Source organism: Salmo salar, chromosome ssa13 (genome assembly GCF_905237065.1).
Source record: "Salmo salar chromosome ssa13, Ssal_v3.1, whole genome shotgun sequence".
In the NCBI taxonomy this organism is placed as follows: domain Eukaryota; kingdom Metazoa; phylum Chordata; class Actinopteri; order Salmoniformes; family Salmonidae; genus Salmo; species Salmo salar.
Genome location: NC_059454.1, coordinates 34,210,973 through 34,236,040, shown reverse-complemented (window position 1 = coordinate 34,236,040; position 25,068 = coordinate 34,210,973). Strand labels below are relative to the sequence as shown.

General features: G+C 42.1%; 1 protein-coding gene across 11 annotated transcripts; it reads right to left on the bottom strand.

Annotated features, from left to right (window-relative positions):
• Positions 1 to 1,478: 1,478 nt before the first annotated feature.
• On the bottom strand, positions 1,479 to 25,001 carry LOC106567280 (forkhead box protein P1-B). 11 transcript variants are annotated; one of them, XM_014136399.2, is made up of 16 exons: positions 24,854 to 25,001; positions 8,125 to 8,285; positions 6,233 to 6,358; positions 5,923 to 6,012; positions 5,298 to 5,421; positions 4,989 to 5,130; positions 4,792 to 4,899; positions 4,451 to 4,538; positions 4,275 to 4,358; positions 3,905 to 4,109; positions 3,713 to 3,789; positions 3,469 to 3,570; positions 2,977 to 3,104; positions 2,712 to 2,769; positions 2,450 to 2,619; positions 1,480 to 2,353 (listed from the first exon to the last, which is right to left on the bottom strand). In XM_014136399.2, exons 2-16 carry the CDS (start codon positions 8,269 to 8,271, stop codon positions 2,191 to 2,193), a joined length of 1,812 nt encoding a protein of 603 aa, XP_013991874.2. In that variant the 5' UTR covers positions 8,272 to 8,285; positions 24,854 to 25,001; the 3' UTR covers positions 1,480 to 2,190. The 11 variants fall into 11 exon arrangements, with proteins under 11 accessions (XP_045549124.1, XP_013991874.2, XP_045549123.1 ...); XM_045693167.1 differs by having other exon boundaries at positions 4,989 to 5,124; XM_045693166.1 differs by having other exon boundaries at positions 1,481 to 2,353; positions 5,298 to 5,424.
• Between the last annotated feature and the right edge of the window lie 67 nt (positions 25,002 to 25,068).

Sequence of the window (25,068 nt, the reverse complement as noted above, 5' to 3'; positions counted from 1 at the left end):
ACCTTATTACTATTATGTATTTATGTCTGTATGCGGTGCAGACTGTACAGAACGCTGAAAGAATTATCATTGTGAATTATTGTAACGTTTGTGTCAATTAATCCAGTAAGGGATGGGTTGCCAACTGACAATTTGACACGAAAAATAAAATGTATTCATTTATACAGTAGATGCTTCTCCTGACAGAGTTGGCTTCTTCTTCAAATTGCCTGTCATCCATTAGATATACACATATTGACCACTGAAGTATGGCCATTACCACACTGTTAAAACAAACTCAGGTCATATCTCAAACCTGCACATAAACACGATGGTGAAAACTACAAACTGTATATTCACCACACACACTTTATATACAGCATTTATTGCAGACAGCTTTTAGTGCACAAATCTGGCAATGTACAATACAATGGTAAATAAGACCAAAAAGCAATGTTTGGGCCAGTGGGGAAAAAACAAGATTAGTAGGCTACACAAATAATTATATCCCAACAGAGGTTATACATACACTACCGTTTAAAAGTTTGGGGCCACTTAGAAATGTCCTTGTTTTTGTCTATTAAAATAACATCAAATTGATCATAAATACAGTGTAGACATTGTCAATGTTGTAAATGACTATTATAGCTAGAAATGGCTGATTTGTAATGGAATATCTACATAGGCGTACAGATGCCCATTATCAGCAACCATCACTCCTGTGTTCCAATGGCACGTTGTGTTAACTAATTCAAGTTTATCATTTCTCAAGAGGACAAGTACATTAGTGTCTAGTTTGAGAAACAGACGCCTCACAAGTCCTCAACTGGCAGCTTCATTAAATAGTACCCGCAAAACACCAGTCTCAACGTCAACAGTGAAGAGGCGACTCCGGGATGCTTTCCTTTTTATTGGCCAGTCTGCGGTATGGCTTTTTCTTTGCAACTCTGCCTAGAAGGCCAACATCCCGGTGTCGCCACTTCACTGTTGACGTTGAGACTGGTGTTTTGCCGGTACTATTTAATGAAGCTGCCAGTTGAGGACTTGTGAGGCGTATGTTTCTCAAACTAGACTCTAATGTACTTGTCCTCTTGCTCAGTTGTGCACTGGGGACTCCCACTCCTCTTTCTATTCTGGATAGAGCCAGTTTGCACTGTTCTGTGAAGGGAGTAGTACACAGCGTTGTACAAGATCTTCAGTTTCTTGGCAATTTCTCGCATGGACTAGCCTTCATTTCTCAGAACAAGAATAGACTGACGAGTTTCAGAAGAAAGTTCTTTGTTTCTAGCCATTTTGGGCCTGTAATCGAACACACAAATGCTGATGCTCCAGATACTCAACTAGTCTAAAAGTTTTCAGCTGTGCTAACATAATTGCAAAAGGGTTTTCTAGTGATCAATTAGCCTTGAAATGAAAAACTTGGATTAGCTAACACAACGTGCCATTGGAACACAGGAGTGATGGTTGCTGATAAATGGGCCTCTGTACACCCATGTAGATATTCCATAAAAAATCTGCCGTTGCCAGCCCAACAGTCATTTACAACATTAACAAGGTCTACACTGTATTTCTGATCAATTTGATGTTATTTCAAATGGACAATTTTTCTTATTTTCTTTCAAAAACAAGGACATTTCTAAGTGACCCAAAACTTTTGAACAGTAGTGTAAATCATATTTTTGGCAGTGTAAAAGTAACCAATTATCAATGATGTCATGTCACAAACGGAACAGAGGATTACTATCTGGTGGTTGTCTGGTACTCACATAGGTAAAAAATAAACGCGTTTGTGGGAGAAAACAAACATTCATCTTCATGAAGTGCTGTCCATAAATATTGCCAATGCTCTGGTTATTAAATATACACATTCATGAAAGAGTGAAACAAAAGACATTGAAGAAAGAACATAATTCTGCATCACTGAACCAGCTCCCCATTGGGCTTCATCATTGGTTGTACTGCCTCACAATAAGCCAATACGAATACATTATTTGAGGACAAGCGGTGTTACAATAATAGGTTCTGTTGTCTTCAGTGTGAGCTTGGGTGGATAATACCCAGTACAAACAATGTCAGTACAACAGAGCATAAAATATCCTCAATAAATAGTCACTTGATATGAAATAGTTCTACCAAGTCATTTGGTATATTTCATAGTTTTCCAATGTGGGAGTGCAGTGAAGATTGACATTTTGGAATGCATTCTCTCTTTCATTGCGAAGGCACATGAGCCAGCTGCAGGTTGGGTCTTTCTGGGCTACCGCCATCTTCGTCTTGGTCCACATCTGAGCTGTGTTCATCAGAGCTCTCAGTCTCAGAACAGTCATGGGGCACATTCTCATATGCCTCCTCGTCCATTAGCTCTTCTTTTACGCTGAGAAGAAAAGTCATGATGAGGAAAAAAGACACTTATGGTGACTTGTGAAACTGAGAACCAGATCTAGTTTTTAAATGGTGATGAAACACTTACAGGGGGTGCATAGGGTACTGCTCTTCACTGCTGTCACTGTAGGACCCATTCCCATACCAGAGAGTTGCATTCATCTCCTCCTGCTGGAACATATAGGGCAGAGAGCTCAGAGAGGGAGCGCCTATGGAAGCTGGGTTGAATGGAGGTATACTACTATCTAGCCATTCAGCCTGAAAAGACACACGCCATAGGTTTATAGCATAATGACAAAAATAAAAGGTTTAGCACTCAAAGTAATCTGAAGAGTAATGCGTGTACTTACCTTAGGAGTAAGGGAAGCTGAGCTGTGACCATGGCCAGTGTTCTCTCTTCTGAATGATCTGCAGTTACACATAAACACACTTTATTTAATTTAACAAAAACACTGACTGGGAAATAGAGGAAAAACATAATATCCTCACAAGACATTGTTATATTAATTACATGGTTTCTACAAGTATAGCACCAACAGGAATGCAGGTTTAACATGTTAAGAAACAGAGACATACAGGGAGCTATACTGAAGAGACCGAGCATGTTAAATGTACCCTTCACCAGCAGGCTTCTGGGGCCTTCTCCTCTGGAACTCCATCTCATCAACTGTCCACACAGCTCCTTTTACATTCTCCACTCGCACAAAACACTTGTGGAGGCTGAGGTTGTGTCTCACTGCGTTCTGCAGAGTCACGAAGAAGAACATACAGTATTAACACCACACACAGCTTCAAGGTAAGGACAAGAACATTCTTCCATAAGAGTTGTTCTAATACCATTGAACATTTCTAAAGACTCATGAATATGGCATACAGCTGAGGGGAGGACAGCTCATAATAATGGCTGTCATGGAGTCAATGGAGTGGTATCAACCACATGGAAACCACATCTTTGATGCGTTTGATACCATTTCATTGACTCCATTCCAGCCATTCTTATGAGTCGTCCTCCCTTCAGCAGCCTCCATTGATGGCATAGCAACTAAACATAGCACAAGGATATTCATACACATGTAAATAACCCCATAAATTGGCATAGCCAAATACCTTCCATGTTGCTGCATTGCGTCTGAAATATGCAAACGTTTGTGTGAACCAATTGTAGATTTCATTTAGTGTCAGCTGCTTATAGGGTGATTCAAATACTGCCTGAATAATGCAAACACAAAGAAATACAATTAGCAAATGATAAACATCACTACTTACGGTATTTGAGGAACAAAACAACTGGTATAGCTAACATTTAGTCAGAGGGTAAACCAGGGTGAAATAAAATTCATGTATTCCTTACCTGTCTTATTAGGGCTGCATATGTAAATGGAGGTCTAACTTCCGTACTGACGTAGAACTCTTTATTCTGAACAATATCTGTTAAAAGGAATTAGAAAACGTATTTGAATAAAATCAATGCTTAAAGCCAAACAAATAGATATAACAGTAGCCCACCACCCTCATTAGATTCAGCATCCCACTGCTAACTCACCTTGATTCATGTTCTTGCTGAACTTGTCTGAGTACCGTCTCCTCCCAGGGCTCACAGTAGGCAGGGTGTTGGGAGTGATGATAGAGGAGGTCGGGGGAGGTGTCAGGGGTGTGGAAGGAGCAGTGGCACTTTGAGACAAGCTCATGGGAGGAAGCACCTTGGGAAATGTCACCTGGGAGAAGGCAACGTTGGGCATAAGATCCACCTGAAAAATCAAAAGTAATGATTAATTTAAACTCAGTACAGAGAACACAGCTGTAGGGAATGCAAAATTGAAAGTGATTGTTCTACCATTGTGGCTAATACTTGTCTGACTGTTGGTAACCTGATTTGAATTAAATACATGGCCACTAATACTCCACAGACTTACCGTTGGTGTTGCTGGTTTTGACATTTGCTCAGAGGATTTGAGGTGAGACATCATGGCTTGCAGACGTTCTCTGTCTTTTTTCAACTGCATTGAGGAGAAGATTAAAAAAACAAAGATGTAATGTAAAGGCGATCCTGTATAATGAATAGCTTTATTTAAGCAAACGTCAACTGTACCTGCAGCTCTAGCTGCTGAACAACCTGCATCTGCACTCGACACTGTGCTGTACTCTTGTCATCCAGTGTATGTTCACTGTTCAGATGTCTGGGAGAAAAACACATTCCCATGATAAGTCAAGATAACATTCAGAAAGGGAAAGGGGGATACCTAGTCAGTTGTACAACAGAATACATTCAACTGAAATGTGTCTTCCACATTTAACCCAACCCCTCTGAATCAAAAAAGGTGCGGAAAGCTGCCTTAGATCAAAACCACTACAACGCAGTGTTGTTATTACATTAAGAGACAGACTTTCATTGGTCTCTCTGAGAAAATTAATAGATGAGGAGAAACTCACTCGAGAAAAGCCTGAAAGTCTCCAAAGACAGCCTCACAGCCAGACCATTTGCACATGCCGTGTCCATAGAGAGGGTGAGTGTTTTGTGTGTGATCATCCACAGGACCACTGCAGAGAGACACATCTTCAATGTTAGCCTTCAGGAAGAGGTTGGTCAGATGATAATGAATAAACACTGTTCTAGAATGGCTAATCACCCGTCTTTCTTCTTTAGGGGCTGTGATTTATGATTCCCATTCGTGGTGGACTGCTGGCTGTGGAGCAGGTTCTTCTGAAAAGTGGCTGGATACTCACCACCAGAGGGCAGGCTAGTACTATACTCACACCCTTTCACTAAACCTCGGAGAAATACACAAGTACATATCATATTAATTCATTCAGCAGAATAAATTAAATATGTTAGCCCAACAACAACAACAAGTATAGCTGCAAGCAGCCATGGTGGAGGAGAACAACAACAAGCTAAGAATAGATTAAAAAGTTGGGGCTTGGTGGTAGACACTTACCCTGAGCTGTAGAGGGGCTCATGGAGGGCAGGACAGACAGGAGACCCTGTCTCTGGAGGCTGAGGAGGTGCTGCTGTTGGACTTGCAAGAACTGCTGCTGGATGACCATGTGCTGAGCTGTTAGCTGCTGTGATAAGGGAGGGGGGGGATCGATACAGTTACGTATCCAGATATAATTTGACGATATGTTGTATCGTTGACAATATCGCAATATTATTTTGCGCTAGTTGGCCGTACCTGCATCAAAACTACAGTATTTTTCCATCTTTTTAATAGGGAGCCAATTTGTTTTCAGCCCTTTTATTTACATGACTGATCAACACTAGTTATCACGTCTCTCTCTTCCCCCTCTGCAGCACAAACATGGTGAGCAATATGTTTGGACCCTGGAATGGTAATTTAATCACCATATTAAATCGCAAATCACAGTATTGATTTGCAATACATATCGTATCGGCACCCAAGTATCGTGATAATATCATATCATGAGGTCCCTGGCCATTCCCAGCCCCAAATAATATACTAATAATAATAATAATAATACATGGATTTGATATAGTGCTTTGGAACATTTGGTTGAAGGCAAAATACAGACATTTGACAAAAGATATGTAGGCCAGCCTACCTCTTGCTCTGACTTCTCAGCATGCTTCTGCTGTAGGAGCTGGGCGTTGAACTGGTCCTGCTGTTTCTTGCAGAGATCCTGTATGTGTTGCTGTAGAAGAAATGTTGAGTTAATGGAAGGTCATGAGGAAATGCAGCTCTCACTTTCATGCCATCAGTATCTTACTAAGATCCTCATGGGAAAAAAATAAATAAGTAACAATACAGAGAAACAAACTTAAAAGTGCTGCTGATAATATTACAATTAAAGAATTACACACTAAAGCATATAAATGTAGATTGAGACAGTGTGGTGAGAATGATGTGATTACCTGGTGTAACATGAGTGCTTTCTGCTGCTGGAGCAGGGCCTGGATTTGCTGTGGATTGAGGACCTGCTGCAGTGTCTGCTGAAGAGTCTCCACCGGAGGTGTCATCATAGACACTGAGACTGGAACCTGCCAACAACACAAGTTGAGCACAGATTAGACCTAGTCTAGCCTGAAAATAACAGAAAAACAATGCCAACAACACCATTAAAAAGTGTTTTTGGAAGACCAAAAAAATATAGAAACAGCCTCCGCTAGGCATCCAGCAATTACCACTCCCTCTCCGCCTTACACTCACAGCTCTGGGGATGTTTACAGTAAACATAAACAGAATAATTAAAGCTGAATCGATATATAAATAATGAATACAAAGCCAGGGATGCAGGGCAAGTTCTGCAAAAACAGAACTCTGCATTGCATTTTAATTAAGGTCTGAACCACAAACAAACAGTTCCCACTAAGACTGGCCTGTTTGGGATCCAGTAAACAAACGGCTGGAGGATGTCACAGAGGCTCTAGACTAACAGTGGATGGATTACAGTGGAGAACGCCCTTTCCCACACTGACTAAACGTGCTCTGGCACAGGTGCTCAGTGTTCACTAAGGTCCTTATAGATCTATACTATATATTAGACCTATGGCTTTACATGACTGAAAGCAGAAGGTAAACTAATTGCATCAGCTGGACTTGAACTTAAACATCTGCATTACAGAAAAAAACCTTTAGAGAGCCAGATAGTGCCAGTTAGTCGCTGTATATATGGCATGGGAATGGGCCATCTTCGTTTGTATGCACACCATCAACAAAACAAAACCCTGCGCCTAGCCTAACCCTTGTTTCCATGACGGCAGGGCAGACAAGTCCAAACATCTTTTGTTATTGTCGATGACAAACATCTTTTGTTATTGTCGATGACAAACATCTTTTGTTATTGTTATTGTCGAGGACAGAAACCCACATACCCATGAAGGACAGTATAAACACTGGGCTAGTCTTCATATTGAGGTCTGTGTTCTAAGACTACTGTTGCCAAACACAAGATACATGCCTTTCTGAAACCCGGAAAATATGATCATACTTTTCATATAACAGACCCTTATACTTAATCTTTCTCTGAGCTGAGATGTAACAAACCGTAAGTAACCAAAGGCAACAGACAACACACCCAAACCCCAACCACCAATGCACAAATGGAATATAAACTACAACACCAGAGTAGGGAAAATGCTTGAAAGAGGCAATAAAGAGCCAAGGAAATGTTCATATGATTTAAGCAAATAACCTCGGATTATATGGCACAATTACATTATAAATATGTTAGGTCACTGAGTAGTAACACATGCACAATCATTCTGACTAACACAGTCACAATTACTAGCTAGGTCCTTAGTTAGCAACATATATATAAGTGACAAAGAGTGTTGCATTTTAACATAGCCATTTCCATCAAGCAAATTCAACCAATGTACCTACCAGTAAACAAAGAAACAAGTATTATCTATCTAAATGTAGAAATAGGCTAGTTGCTGAAATGACAATCAAGCTGACAAACCTGATCAACTCCATTTACAGTGGTTGTCTTTTGCAATCAGAGAGACGCAGGATGGAAAGAGACAGAGAGAAGCAAGCCGTGCACAACGTTAGGCTGTCTGGCAATCTGACAGAGTGCTTGTGTGCATAAACAAAACTAGCCAATAACAGAGATCCTTCCTCCTTCACCAATCACAAAGTGCCTCTGCAGTCAATCTGCACTGCCGTTGGCTCAGAACTCAGTTTAGCTAGCCTACCCACCATACAAACAAAGAAATATGCTAAATGTGCTAATTTGAGAACACACATCCTTTAGTCGTGGAAAGTAAGCATGTGCCACACCTTATAAAATAAGTTTGGTAACCTGGTTTTGCTGCTGGCTGTCAGCCCCGGAACCCTCTGGAGTTGGAGTATGAGTGCTCAGCCAATCGTCCCTTTCAGCACTGTCCCCATTCTCTGTCTGATTGGCTGGACTGGTGCAGGTTGTCTGCTCTGACCCAGACTCATGCATCTGGACTCACTGACCTGAGAAAAGAACAAGAACAACAGAGCTCTAAAATCAGAAGCCGGATATAGGATGAAAAACGGGCTACTTCATGCAAATTCACAATGTCTCTCCACAACACTGATTTTATGCTACATTTATTTTGAACAATTCCATATGCACACGGTACAATTTCTTACTGATCTTATCCAACTAACATTCACTAAGGTTGCAGGTGAGCAGAGAGAGACAAGGTTACAAGACAACAGTTTCCCTCTTGCCAAGATAAACCATCTACCCTGCCAGAAGGAGTAGGAGATATTTGTTAAGTAGCTGATTGCTACCATGGCTACAGTAAATAAAGGGGCCATGGGTTGGTGTTTATGAGCAAACACGTTGTCCTTCTGGAGCAATTTAACATTAACCAGGAGGTGCGATAAACAGATCTGGCAGGTAGTACAATACTGCATTAAAGGGAGGGCCATGTGTATACAGCTGGGGGAGCGTTCGACTCAAAAGCAACACAGTGAACACCAACAGACAATCTGAAGACAAACAAGCTCTTTGAACTGGGAAGATTCAAATGTCCACAACTGCTAAAAACTGAAATACATTTCCTGAATATATTTAGGCTCATCTACATACACTACATGACCAAAAGTATGTGGACACCTGCTTGTCGAACATTTCATACCAAAATCCTGGGCATTCATTTGGAGTTGGTTCCCCCCCTTTGCTGCTATGACAGCCTCCACTCTTCTGGGAAGGCTTTCCACTAGATGTTGTAATATTACTGCGGGGACTTGCTTCCATTCAGCCACAAGAGCATTAGTGAGGTTAAGTTCTTCTACACCGATCTCAACAAACGATTTCTGTTTGGACCTCGCTGTGTGCACGGGGGCATTGTCATGCTGAAACAGGAAAGGGCCTTCCCCAAACTGTTACCACAAAGTTGGAAGCATGGAATTGTCTAGAATTTCACTGTATGCTGTAGCATTAGGATTTCCCTTCACTGGAACTAAGGGGCCATACCCGAACTATGAAAAACAGCCTCAGACCATTCATTATTCCTCCTCCATCAAACTTTACAGTTGGCACTATGCATTGGGGCAGGTAGCGTTCTCCTGGCATCCGCCAAACCCGGACTCATCGGGTTTGGCGGACTGCCAGATGGTGAAGAGCAATTTATCACTTCAGGGAATGTGTTTCCACTGCTCCAGAGTCCAATGGTGGCGAGCTTTACACCACTCCAGCCGACGCTTGGTATTGCGCATGGTGATCTTAGGTTTGTGTGCAGCTGCTCAGCCATGGAAACCCATTTCATGAAGCTTCCAACAAACAGTTCTTGTGCTGACGTGGCTTGACGTGATTATTTTTACACTCTATGCGGTTCCGTTCTGTGAGCTTGTGTGGCCTACCACTTGTTGGCTGAGCCGTTGTTGCTCTTAGAGGTTTCCACTTCCACTTCACAACGACAGGACTTACAGTTGACCGGGGTGGCTCTAGCAGGGCAGAAATTTGACGAACTGACTTGTTGGATGGGTGGCATCCTATGACGGTGCCACATTGAAAGTTACTGAGCTTTTCATAAGGCCCTTCTATTGCCAATGTTTGTCTATGGGGATTGCATTGCTGTGTGCTCGATTTTATACACCCGTCAGCAATGGGTGTGACTGAAATAGCCTATTCCACTAATTTGAAGGGGTGTCCACATACGTTTGTATATATAGGGTACTATAGGCTACCCAACTGTAAGATACATTATAAACTGGGTGGTTCGAGCCTTGAATGCTGATTGGCTGACAGCCGTGGTCTATCAGACCGTATACCCAAGTCTACGGTTGTGTCCATCGTGCATAAGGCCATATATACCACATCCCTCCTGCCTTCATGCTTAATTACACCATGGCATTGTTTAATACTCCATTGCATGGTAGAATTCAAATGGCTACAGTTCATTTTTTACGTTTTATTTGTGCTGCTATTGAAAGCAAAAGTCGAACTTAAAACAGTATTGGTATCGTTGAATTAGATGTTCATAATAGCAAGCTAGGATGTATGGTTTGGTTAGCTAAACTAGCAAATCTGTTTCGTTACCACGGCAACTACTGTAGCTATCTAGTAAACTTGCTAGCTACTTCAGTGGATGTTGAACACATTTTTACCGGCAAATGAACACATTTCTATTGACAAATGTGTTAAATTATAGCCATGGTATAAAATGGATAATCAACTGGGCTCTATGCGTTCTCTGAAAAATAATGCAACTCCGTGAAAGGTCAGATCCACTCCGCTAGCGCGTTGTGCCTGGATTGGAACACACCTTCTACGTCGTTCATTATTTTCCATGGAACGGATAGCCCCTCATTGACTATCCCTACGTCTTGTATTGTGTATTAAGTCGGACTTCTGTACCTATTAGCCTTTTCATTCCACAGCAAGGCTGATTTCTGATTATTTTAGGCTACGGCAGCCATGGGTGTATTTGCGCACGTGTTTCATCCTGTTGTGTCCGTCAGCATACCCGATCTGTCGGGTCCAGTACAGCAGACAGCAACACAAACTAGGTTTTTTAGGGTAGACGTGAATCCTCTGAATACCTACTTCAACTTTCAGTACAGAAAACACAGGCCTAGATACACCAATGAAACGATGCATTTCAACTCTGATTCCTAGATGCAGCCTACCATAGTTCTTTATTTCTCTCATTCATCTGTATTACAGAACACGAGTTATAGAAATGTCAAATTATAACAATCACAAACGAGAATGGGTTCTAGCCAAAATATCCATACAACTAATCTGCACGTCTTTACAATACACTATCCTTACCTTGGCAGAAAAGGCACAGCGCTGTAGGTGTTCAGCTGAGTTCAATGAGTTCAAGGCAGTAGCGAAAAATGTGTGTGTGGACTGTGCACACATGAACAGGTGCTGTGTTTTAACATGCCTGTTTGCATAAACAAACACTCGGCAAATAGAACAAGGGCAAACCATAAACACAAGGAATATCTACATTCTGTTAATTTTATTGAATGCACATTGCACTGTCTAATGTTAAGCTCTTTTTTACTTTTTGGGGATCAACATTTTCCCCCTGGATTTCCTTTGGGAGTCAACTTTTTTAATGAGAACTATCTTTCAGAGTTACAAAGAAAAGGCGTTGTGTGACTGCACCAAGGCATTGGCCATTGTTCCCAAACTGGCGGCCCGCGGGTGGTTTTATTTTGCAATAAAACATTTATATAACATTTTTCTGTGTGGAATTTTCATTGTTGGACATAAAAATACTGTAAAAACACCAGGAAATCAGCTCCAAGTGATATTCATTTAACAAATCCGTTCAAGTATTCCCACGTTCCCAAGTATTCCCCAGACACGTGGTCGAATACAAATGTAAGCAAGCTTTGAAATTATGTTTTACTCAAACATATCTTGCGGTCAATTTTCGGTCTACAAGTTATTTGTAATTATGTTTCTGGTTGATGATCCCTGCATTAGGCTATCTTTACAAAGAGAAATGTATTAACCATCCACTTGCATGCCAAGTTTACCACTCTGGGGAACAATTACGGGATAATGCAAATAGAAACAAGCAAATGTGAAATTCAATAGATGGTATTCAGTTAACATTTGCATAGCTGACCCACAGTAAGTTTTGGTTAATTGCCATTTTCATAAACCATGCTGGTGGATGATGCTAGACTATATCATCTTTGTTTCCGTGGAAGAGACAAGGATAGTGATTCTCTACCAGGAGGGGTCCCTTAAAAAATGATTGACACAAAGCCAACACACTCCATCTAAACTCTATTATAGATTAGCTTGAGCAGCAGTGTAAGATTAAGCATAGGTTCTATCAGCCAGGTTGACTGGTCCCTAAATTATCATAATATGCTGTAGGCCTACATCATCTAGCCTAAAAAAATACATTGCCACCCTTACGGAAACCATGCAAAAAACAAACATACAAAACAGCCTGGGGTGAGTTTCAGCACATTACATATGTTAAAGGGATAGTTCACCCAAATCACATATTGGTTCCCTTACCCTGTAAGCAGTCTATAGACAAGGTATGACAGCATTTATTTAGCCAAGATAGTCCACTCAGTAACAATTGCCACTATTTTCCAGGGAGTCCTGGGTTCCATAGAATCAATAAAAACATATACAGCATACCCATTGGCATACATATAAAATCCCAGCATACATCATATGCAGCAGAATACAAAACCTCACTTGAATTACAGCTATATGTACTGCTCTTTTGAAGGCGGACATGGAAGCTAGCTATCGTGTGGATAAATCCAGCTTGTTCCTGAGCAATGGGGCAAAGACCTGCAGACTGCCTTGAAAGGCCATGTTTTAAAACTGATGGTTGTGCCAGTAGGTGCAGGTCCCATTGGTCATATGCTTTGACTGCTGCTCCAGAGGATGGGTGGAGACTCCCACCTGAATAGGTCTGACATGCATTCAGGCAGTTTGTACTGTGTCGCCTTGAAAATTGTCACTAGGGTATTGTAACGGATCCTGACCGTCAGTGGTTCGATTCCAGCTTTTTGCAGAAGAAACTCTGTCTTTATGTGTCCCCTCTGTCCGGTCACATTGATGATACGCTGTAGCTGGTTAAGACCTGTCTTATTGCCCTGATGTAAGGTGGGAAGACATACTGTGGCACATTAGTCCAGGTGAGTTGTTATCATGGTGTGGTAAAATGTCAGGATGATGTCCTTGGAGACGAAGTCCCTTGCCCTTTTTAGAGCGCCAAGCCCAGACAGTAGTTTCCCTGTGACCAGGATGACATGTTCAGTCCAGTGTAGCTGTGGATCCAATTTCAACCCCAGGTACTTTATAGTGTTTACTTGTTCATACATGTTTTGTCCATCTGTTATTGTGGTACTTTTGCCTGTGTATCTCAACTTTTGTGGGTTGCCAAACAGCATTGCCTTGATCTTCTGAGGGTGTAGGTAGAGCTTGTTGTAAGCGAACCAAGCTGCTGCCCTCTTGATGTCATTTGGCACTGACTCCTCACACTCCCTGGTGGTATTAGCTGAGTAATACAGGACTGTGTCATCTGCATATACACTACTGGTCAAACGTTTTAGAACACCTATTCATTCAAGGGTTTTTCTTTGTTTGTACAATTTTCTACATTGTAGAATAATAGTGAAGACATCAAACCTATGAAATAACACATATGGAATCATGTAGTAACCCAAAAAAGTGTTAAACAAATCAAAATATATTTTATATTTGAGATTCTTCAAATAGCCACCCTTTGCCTTGATGACAGCTTTGCACATTCTTGGCACTCTCTCAACCAGCTTAATGAGGAATGCTTTTCCAACAGTCTTGAAGGAGTTCCCACATGTGCTGAGCACTTGTTGGCTGCTTTTCCTTCACTCTGCCGTCCGACTTATCCCAAACCATCTCAATTTGGTTGAGGTCGGGGGATTGTGGAGGCCAGGTCATCTGATGCAGCACTCCATCACTCTCCAGCTTGGTAAAATAGCCCTTACACAGCCTCGAGGTGTGTTGTGTCATTGTCCTGTTGAAAAACAAATGATAGTCCCACTAAGCACAAACCAGATGGGATGGCATATTGCTGCAGAATGCTGTGGTAGCCATGCTAGTTAAGTGTGCCTTGAATTCTAAATAAATCACAGACAGTGTCACCAGAAATGTACCCCACACCATAACACCTCCTCCTCCATGCTTTACGTTGGGAAATAGACATACGGAGATCTGTTCACCCACACCGCGTCTCACAAAGACACTGCAGTTGGAATCAGGTCCACCGGTCTAATGTCCATTACTCGTGTTTCTTGGCCCAAGCAAGTCTTCTTATTGGTGTCCTTTAGTAGTGGTTTCTTTGCAGCAATTCGACCATGAAGACCTGATTCACACAGTCTCCACTGAATAGTTGATGTTGAGATGTGTCTGTTACTTGAACTCTGTGAGGCATTTATGTGGGCTGCAATTTCTGAGGCTGGTAACTCTAATGAACTTATCCTCTGCAGCAGAGGTCACTCTGGGTCTTCCTTTTCTGTGGCGGTCCTCATGAGAGCCAGTTTCATCATAGCACTTGATGGTTTTTGCGACTGCACTTGGAAGAAACTTTCAAAGTTCTTGAAATGTTCTGTATAGACAGACCTTCCTGACTTAAAGTAATGATGGACTGTCGTTTCTTTTTGCTTATTTGAGCTGTTCTTGCCATAATATGGACTTGGTCTTTTACCAAATAGGGCTAACTTCTGTATACACCCCTACCTTGTCACAACACAACTGATTGGCTCAAACACATTAAGAAGGAAAGAAATTCCACAAATGTACTTTTAAGAATGAACACCTGTTAATTGAAATGCATTCCAGGTGACTACCTCATGAAGCTGGTTGAGAGAATTCCAAGAGTGTGCAAAGCTGTCATCAAGGCAAAGGGTGTCTATTTGAAGAACCTGAAATATAAAATCTATTTTGATTTGTTTAACACTTTTTTGGTTACTACATGATTCCAAATGTGTGATTGCCTACGGAGCTGTAAAGGGAACGGCACCTCCATACCTTCAGGCTCTGATCAGGCCCTACACCCAAACAAGGGCACTGCGTTCATCCACCTCTGGCCTGCTGGCCCCCCTACCTCTGAGGAAGCACAGTTCCCGCTCAGCCCAGTCAAAACTGTTCGCTGCTCTGGCACCCCAATGGTGGAACATGCTCCCTCACGACGCCAGGACAGCGGAGTCAATCACCACCTTCCGGAGACACCTGAAACCCCACCTCTTTAAGGAATACCTAGGATAGGATAAAGTAATCCTTCTAACCCCCCCCCTTAAAAGATTTAGATGCACTATTGTAAAGTGGTTGTTCCACCGGATATCATAAGGTGAATGCACCAATTTGTAAGTCGCTCTGGTTAAGAGCGTCTGCTAAATGACTTAAATGTAAATGTAAATTTCATTGTTTTGATGTCTTCGCTATAATTCTACAATGTAAAAAATAAAATAAAAACCCTTGAATGAGTAGGTGTTCTAAAACTTTGACCAGTAGTGTATATGTATACACCATTTAACCAGCACTGATGGAAGGTTATTTATATAAATACAGAACAGCAGGGTACAAGCACACTCTTTTGTGGTACTCCATTCACCACAGGTACCTGGCCTGACTGCATGTTTTGCAGTTTGGTGTACTGACTCCGCCCCTGTAAGTATGATGTGAACCACTTGATTGCAATGCTGTCAAAGCCTAGTTTCTCAAGCTTCCTCAGGAGTGTGTGGTGGTGAACAGTGTCAAAAGCATTCTCCGGATCCATGAAGAGTGCTGCTGTGACCTCCTGGCTGTTACAAGCAGACTTTATGTCCTCTACAACATTTACATTTTTACATTTTAGTCATTTAGCAGATGCTCTTATCCAGAGCGACTTACAGTAGTGAATGCATACATTTCATACATTTTTTCCCATACTGATCCCCCTATAGATGTGCTGTGTATCTTCCTAAAACCGCGTTGATAGCTGTAAATTGGCTGTTGAGTGAGAAATAGTTAGCAACCTGTGTGTGAACCAACCTTTCCCTGGTACCTGGAAACAGTGCCAGGGAAACTAAACCAAAGCATGGCTTGCTGTAATACCTTGTCCATAGACTGCTTACAGGGTAAGAAAACCTATGTGTAATTTGGGTGAACTATTCCTTTCATGTTTTTCTGAGTGTACACCTGCCAGATATACACCTGCCCTACTGGAAACTCTGTGCAGAAGTTAGCAATGAACTCAAGGTGTGGCATATAAAGCAATGGGCATAGTACAGTGGGGGGAAAAAAGTATTTGATCCCCTGCTGATTTTGTACGTTTGCCCACTGACAAAGAAATGATCAGTCTATAATTTTAATGGTAGGTTTATTTGAACAGTGAGAGACAGAATAACAACAACAAAAAATCTTGAAAAACGCATGTCAAAAATGTTATAAAATGATTTGCATTTTAATGAGGGAAATAAGTATTTGACCCCTCTGCAAAACATGACTTAGTACTTGGTGGCAAAACCCTTGTTGGCAATCACAGAGGTCAGACGTTTCTTGTAGTTGGCCGCCAGGTTTGCACACATCTCAGGAGGGATTTTGTCCCACTCCTCTTTGCAGATCTTCTCCAAGTCATTAAGGTTTTGAGGCTGACGTTTGGCAACTCGAGCCTTCAGCTCCCTCCACAGATTTTCTATGGGATTAAGGTCTGGAGACTGGCTAGGCCACTCCAGGACCTTAATGTGCTTCTTCTTGAGCCACCCCTTTGTTGCCTTGGCCGTGTGTTTTGGGTCATTGTCATGCTGGAATACCCATCCACGACCCATTTTCAATGCCCTGGCTGAGGGAAGGAGGTTCTCACCCAAGATTTGACAGTACATGGCCCCGTCAAATGATGCGGTGAAGTTGTCCTGTCCCCTTAGCAGATAAACACCCCCAAAGCATAATGTTTCCACCTCCATGTTTGACGGTGGAGATGGTGTTCTTGGGGGTCATAGGCAGCATTCCTCCTCCTCCAAACAGGGCGAGTTGAGTTGATGCCAAAGAGCTCCATTTTGGTCTCATCTGACCACAACACTTTCACCAGTTGTCCTCTGAGTCATTCAGATGTTCACTGGCAAACTTCAGACGGGCATGTATATGTATTCTTGAGCAGGGGGATCTTGCGGGCGCTGCAGGACCTTGCGGGCGCTGCAGGATTTCAGTCCTTCACGGCGTAGTGTGTTAACAATTGTTTTCTTGGTGACTATGGTCCCAGCTGCCTTGAGATCATTGACAAGATCCTCCCGTGTAGTTCTGGGCTGATTCCTCACCGTTCTCATGATCATTGCAACCCCACGAGGTGAGACCTTCCATGGAGCCCCAGGCCGAGGGATATTGACAGTTCTTTTGTGTTTCTTCCATTTGTGAATAATCACACCAAATGTTGTCACCTTCTCACCAAGCTGCTTGGCGATGGTCTTGTAGCCCATTCCAGCCTTGTGTAGGTCTACAATCTTGTCCCTGACATCCTTGGAGAGCTCTTTGGTCTTGGCCATGGTGGAGAGTTTGGAATCTGATTGATTGATTGCTTCTGTGGACAGGTGTCTTTTTTACAGGTAACAAGCTGCGGTTAGGAGCACACCCTTTAAGAGTGTGCTCCTAATCTCAGCTCGTTACCTGTATAAAAGACACCTGGGAGCCAGAAATCTTTCTGATTGAGAGGGAGTCAAATACTTATTTCCCTCATTAAAATGCAAATCAGTTTATAAAATTGTTGACGTGTTTTTCTTGATATTTTTATTGTTATTCTGTCTCTCACTGTTCAAATAAACCTACCATTAAAATTATAGACTGATCCTTTCTTTATCAGTGGGCAAACGTACAAAATCAGCAGGGGATCAAATACTTTTTTCCCCCACTGTATGTGTGGGAGCCACATCATTCCACTGTACGAGGCCACATATCCATGAATCAGATTGCCGAACACATTGGAACAGAACAGGGACAGTCCATTGGTCTAAAGAAGCTACATACATATTCTTAGTGTCGTTGAAGTGGGGCCTTTCACAGCGAAAGAACAATAAATAAATAGTTGTAGCTTTTTGCTTTGTTAGTTAGATAGCTATCTACAACAACATATGGACCATGGTGATTTACCTTGCTAACTAGTTATTAAAGTTATTCTAACTCCAAATGCTGAAGCTAACGTTAACCAGCTAGTAACGTTAATGTAGTGAACGGCTAGTTGCAGTCGTAGCTAGGTAAGTTATCGATAGGCGGGACAATGGAACGAGTCAAAACTCACCCAAGGCTGAAAAACGGCAATAGAATGTTGGCTAAGCTGGAACACTAGCACGAGCCCATAGCAAATGAATTTAACCGAACATTAGCAGGGCCTATTTTGACTGGAATTAGTCTTAGAATAAAAATTTTCCTAAATGGCACAAAAAAATGTATCCCTTCTCATATTACCACTACAATTTGTTATTAGGACGAAACTGAAAAAAAACAAAACAACTCTTGTAGAAAGTAAACATATGCACCTCGATGGTGTCAACTGCGCTATATCTGCATTACGAGGAAGTAGGAAACAAATTGCAGCTAAGGACTATTTTTGGTCTAGCGATCGATGACAATGAGATACACTGCCCAGCCTTACATAATTAGAAAGAAGAGATTATCCTGAATAAAATGGTGTCCTACTTGAAAATATCTAAATATACACATTGCGAAATATACCGGCATGCCTCTCCTTAGGAAAACAATAGGGGGAGCTCAGCGTTCCAAGGGCAAAAAGTATCTCGGGGCTAGCGATCGATGACAACGAGATACACTGCCCAGCCTTACATAATTAGAAAGAAGAGATTATCCTGAATAAAATGGTGTCCTACTTGAAAGAAACAAAATATACACATTGAGAGATATTTGGCAAAATAGACATACATACCCCTACTTCCCCAAAACAATGGCAGTCAAAGTTCTAAGAACAGTCTTTTATTTAACCAGTTTACCGTTTATCTACTACCATTTGCCTTTTTGTGTTTAACATTTTGTGGTTTGTAATCTAGTGGTTAAGAGCGTTGGGCAGTAACCGTTCGAATTCCCGAACGGACTAGGTGAAAAACCTGTCGATGTACTGTTTTTCAGCATCTGCTACATGAACACTCACGAAAACAAACTGCTCAGCAAAGCAAAGGCTCTTTTGAGAGCTTCCAAACTTAAACTCAGCAAAAAAAGAAACGTCCTCTCACTGTCAACTGCGTTTATTTTAAGCAAACTTAACATGTGTAAATATTTGTATGAACGTAACAAGATTCAACAACTGAGACATAAACTGAACAAGTTCCACAGACGTGACTAACAGAAATTGAATAATGTGTCCCTGAACAACAGGTCCCAGACATGCTCAATGGGATTGAGATCCGGGCTCTTCGCTGGCCATGGCAGAACACTGACATTCCTGTCTTGCAGGTAATTACACACAGAATGAGCAGCATGGCTGGTGGCATTGTCATGCTGGAGGGTCATGTCAGGATGAGCCTGCAGGAAGGGTACCACATGAGGTAGGAGGATGTCTTCTCTGTAACGCACAGCGTTGAGATTGCCTGCAATGACAACAAGCTCAGTCCGATGATGCTGTGACACACCGCCCCAGACCAAGACGGACCCTCCACCTTCAAATCGATCCCGCTCCAGAGTATAGGCCTCGGTGTAACGCTCATTCATTTGACGATAAACGCGAATCTGACCATCCCCCCTGGTGAGACAAAACCGCGACTCGTCAGTGAAGAGCACTTTTGCCAGTCCTGTCTGGTCCAGCGACGGTGGGTTTGTGCCCATAGGCTACGTTGTTGTCAGTGATGTCTGGTGAGGACCTGCCTTACAACAGGCCTACAAGCCCTCAGTCCAGCCTCTCTCAGCCTATTGTGGACAGTCTGAGCACTGATGGAGGGATTGTGCGTTCCTGGTGTAACTCGGACAGTTGTTGTTGCCATCCTGTACCTGTCCCGCAGGTGTGATGTTCGGATGTACCGATCCTGTGCAGGTGTTGTTACACGTGGTCTGCCACTGCGAAGACGATCAGTTGTCCGTCCTGTCTCCCTGTAGCGCTGTCTTAGGCGTCTCACAGTACGGACATTGCAATTTATTGCCCTGGCCACATCTGCGGTCCTCATGCCTCCTTGCAGCATGCCTAATTGGCTGACCACAACGCTCGCGTCGCAAAATAAAATTTAGGAATATATGTTATTCAATTATTGCGCGCGCCAACGAGCGTCTGTGTTGCCAAGGGCTAAAATAGAAGTCATTCCTATTTCTGACGCAGACGCGCTGCAAGTCCTGCCTCTCCCATCTCCTCATTGGTTTATAGAAGCAGGTACCCACGTGCCATCTCCTCATTGGTTATACCCACGTGGGTGATTGAAAGACTAACTGTTTTGCCGGTTGTCGTGGTAATACTATGAAAGTGTAGATACAAATCACCATATACAGTGGGGAGAACAAGTATTTGATAACCTGCAAAATCGTCAGTGTTTCCTACTTACAAAGCATGTAGAGGTCTGTAATTTTTATCATAGGTACACTTCAACTGTGAGATACGGAATCTAAAACAAAAATCCCGAAAATCACATTGTATGATTTTTAAGTAATTAATTTGCATTTTATTGCATGACATAAGTATTTGATCACCTACCAACCAGTAAGAATTCCGGCTCTCACAGACCTGTTAGTTTTTCTTTAAGAAGCCCTCCTGTTCTCCACTCATTACCTGTATTAACTGCACCTGTTTGAACTCGTTACCTGTATAAAAGACACCTGTCCACACACTCAATCAAACAGACTCCAACCTCTCCACAATGGCCAAGACCAGAGAGCTGCGTAAGGACATCAGGGATAAAATTGTAGACCTGCACAAGGCTGGGATGGGCTACAGGACAATAGGCAAGCAGCTTGGTGAGAAGGCAACAACTGTTGGCGCAATTATTAGAAAATGGAAGAAGTTCAAGATGACGGTCAATCACCCTCGGTCTGGGGCTCCATGCAAGATCTCACCTCGTGGGGCATCAATGATCATGAGGAAGGTGAGGGATCAGCCCAGAACTACACGGCAGGACCTGGTCAATGACCTGAAGAGAGCTGGGACCACAGTCTCAAAGAAAACCATTAGTAGCACACTACGCGGTCATGGATTAAAATCCTGCAGCGCACACAAGGTCCCCCTGCTCAAGCCAGTGCATGTCCAGGCCTGTCTGAAGTTTGCCAATGACCATCTGAATGATCCAGAGGAGGAATGGGAGAAGGTCATGTGGTCTGATGAAACAAAAATAGAGCTTTTTGGTCTAAACTCCACTCGCTGTGTTTGGAGGAAGAAGGATGAGTACAACCCCAAGAACACCATCCCAACTGTGAAGCATGGAGGTGGAAACATCATTCTTTGGGGATACTTTTCTGCAAAGGGGACAGGACGACTGCACCATATTGAGGGGAGGATGGATGGGGCCATGTATTGCGAGATCTTGGCCAACAACCTCCTTCCCTCAGTAAGAGCATTGAAGATGGGTCGTGGTTGGGTCTTCCAGCATGACAACGACCTAAAACATACAGCTAGGGCAACTAAGGAGTGGCTCTGTAAGAAGCATCTCAAGGTCCTGGAGTGGCCTAGCCAGTCTCCAGACCTGAACCCAATAGAAAATCTTTGGAGGGAGCTGAAAGTCCGTATTGCCCAGCGACAGCCCCGAAACCTGAAGGATTTGGAGAAGGTCTGTATGGAGGAGTGGGCCAAAATCCCTGCTGCAGTGTGTGCAAACCTGGTCAAGAACTACAGGAAACGTATGATCTCTGGACCAAATATTAAGTTCTGCTTATCTGATGTATCAAATACTTATGTCATGCAATAAAATGCAAATTATTTACTTAAAAATCATACAATGTGATTTTCTGGATTTTTGTTTTAGATTCCGTCTCTCACAGTTGAAGTGTACCTATGATAAAAATTACAGACCTCTACATGCTTTGTAAGTAGGAAAACCTGCAAAATCGTCAGTGTATCAAATACTTGTTCTCCCCACTGTAAGTTCAAAGATGAAAAAGCCTGGAAGGTGGAGAGATGACTAGAAACGATTCGGTTGACCGTTTTATGTGTGGATTAATTGTCGGAGTAGAGGACCTTGTGCATTTCAGGTAAAATAACAACTCAATGTTTCTATCCCAGGACAAATTAGCTAGCAACAGCAAGCTAGCTAAATAGGACAAATTAGCTAGCAAGTGCAAGCTAACTAGCTAAATTGCCATACACGTTTAGTGCTTTTCGACCTGTCCTCAAATTAATGTCATTGGTTCAGAGTTTGTTTTGATATTTTAACCTGAGTGTCGTGATCGCGTTGGTGTAGGGGGACAAAATAAATGGATGCATGATAGCGCACGCGCGCAGCCGGTTTGGGTTCCGTGTAAGGCACATTCACGCAGATGAGCAGAGACCCTGGGCATCTTTCTTTTGGTGTTTTTCAGAGTCAGTAGAAAGGCCTCTTTAGTGTCCTAAGTTTTCATAACTGTGACCTTAATTGCCTACCGTCTGTAAGCTGTTAGTGTCTTAATGACCATTCCACAGGTGCATGTTCATTAATTAAACGGGACTATGTTTATGGTTCATAGTCCCATGTGGCTCAGTTGGTAGAGCATGGTGTTGCAACGCCAGGGTTGTGGGTTCGATTCCCACGGGGGACCAGTAAGGAGAAGAAAAAAAATGTATGAAATGTATGCATTCACTACTGTAAGTCGCTCTGGATAAGAGCGTCTGCTAAATGACTAAAATGTTAATGTAAAAAAGCTACTTTTTAGTGTCTGTGTCCAGTGTCTGTGTTTATATGTTAAGGGGGTGTTACTTTCGCAGATAATGTCACCCATCCGTCCCTTTCCCCACTACAAACTCAAGAGGAAGGGCTGATAAGGCATTTAACAGATTACTGTGAAGTAATATGATGGTTCATGTTTATTATTACGTGTTTTTATGCTCATGTTATGAAATTATACTTCATTACTGTAACAATTATCAATAAGCCTGAACATGAATTCAGTCGCCTCTGGTCGACAAAAACATATTTTCCTAGTACATTCATTGTCAAATTCGTCAACCAGCATCGACCCGCTCTGCCTTCTGGCAAAAGTAGCAAACTCAACAAGCCCCGCCAAAAGCTTGTGCTGTCAGTGGCAGCGAGCACTCTGTCTTCTCACGCAAGCGAGGGGCATGTTGAGGTAAATTTGCTCACTGTGAGCGTTGCATGATGTAATTAATTGGCGGGCTGGAAGAAGCGCTCATCTTTTCTATCCGAGGCTGTTTACTCATAATATGATACATTATAAAAAAAACCTCTGTTAATGTATGTCTACTAAGGTTGAGGTTAGCGCACCTGTGTAATGATTATTCGGCTGGGGTTCAATGCCTGCTACAGTCACTATTGTTTTGCTCTCCCAAAAGCAACACAGGCCTAATACAAGATAATTAGCTACCTGTAAAGTAATGAGTGACCATTTTAGAAAATCATGGGACATATAGTCTTTGGTTGCATGCTATTTTATGTCAATCATATTGCTGCTATAGCCTATAATTGAAGCTTTGTGGTCTTATGCTGCCATCTATTGGAAATAATTTTGCAATTAAAATGTATTAATTCACATAAAGTACATTGGTGAAGCAGCTGAGAAATGAGGTGTATTTTTCTTATTCATTCCTAATATCAGTCTCAAATCTGCCCCACCTATCCCAGCCAATTGCTGGACTTTCACATATAGGTTACTAGGTCACATCCAGTTCAAACCACATTTGAAAAATAAAATGTGGCTTGTTTATCAAGTGTTCTGCCTTGCAATAATAAATAACAATCAAAATGATATTTAGAACTTTAATGGTATTTACTAACATAATATAATTACAAAAATAGTTTTTAAAAGTGTTCTAGGCTTCCCTACCCAAGAATTAGGGTTAAAGCCAAAATAGGTTAAACCTATTGTTAGGGCTAAAATAGGTTATACCTAGGGTTAGGGTTTTTAAAGCAAAAAACAGTATGGGGTTGTAGCTCTCTTGCGCCTCCCTGTGGCCTTCCGTGGTACTACATAACTCCTTCGTGACACTTGCTAGGCTCAATCTGAGGTAGCAACTGCATCAGCTCTACAAAACAAATAGCTATACCTATCCATTTAGTTTGCAACTCCGTGAACCTGAGCAGCATTCGATGCCTATTAACAAACAGATTTCGACGCATAACAAATTACCCAGCAGCCATTTAGAAACAACAAATCGTCAAAAAATATATTATTTCTTAATTAAAAATGTCTTCTGGCTGTTTAAATCGGCTACATCTTGAAAAAGAGGCCAGGGGCATGCGTTTTGTTTAGGTTTACACCTTTTTCTGAAAGAAAATATGGTTAACCATGACCAGAAAATGTTTAACGGCTCTGGGCCAGCCATCGTTTAGCACTCACTGTAGGTCATACAACAAAGTGTGACGAGGCGAACAGTGGGTTTGCTCACAAAGTAGCCGTAACCTTGTTAATAATACATTACTTGAGGTATGCCTAAGAGTTTAACGTGAGCATGTCTCATAATTAACAATAGAGAAGCAGGCCTTGTGACGTAGAAGAATGGGCTGGGAATGTAACGTTCGGAAGACGATTTGGTGCCACCGTGCTCAATAGAACTAAAATAAGGCCTGTTTTTCGCGATTACTTCAAAACTACGGCAAGCAGTTGGAACAGGTGGTAATATTAAGAAACTGGGCTTCACGGCGGATGCAATGAACTCGCTTTTAAAAAGCGTTGTTAAAAATGTCATGTGTCCAGCCTATTCTCGAACAACATTGGAATTAGTTAACTACTCAAGAGCACTGCACTTGAGAAATAGTGGTTAGTTAGCTGATAAAAGAAACCCCATCGTTGTTATTTAGCTAGACAGTCATTAGCCAGCTAGTTACAGTAGGTACCTAAACAACAATGGGTTTGTTGTTGTTTACCGCTAATGTTGGCTAGCTAGGCTAACGTTAACTAACGAGATAAACAAATGTAATAAGCTATCCAAAACCAAATAAATGTAATTAGGGTAGCAAGCATACATTTAACTTACCAGGGCATCAATTTGTAGCATGTGCTACTATTTGGCACGACTCGTTGAACAAGATAAGAAGCGATTGACACTCCCTCAGCAACAAGCTAACGTTAGCCAACTCTGATCAACAGGAGTGGACACTGTCAGGGGACAGTGCAGTTTGTTTATGACGAGACCATGATGACATCACAGTCCCCTGATTAAAAAACAACAAAAACAGCACAAGAGACCAT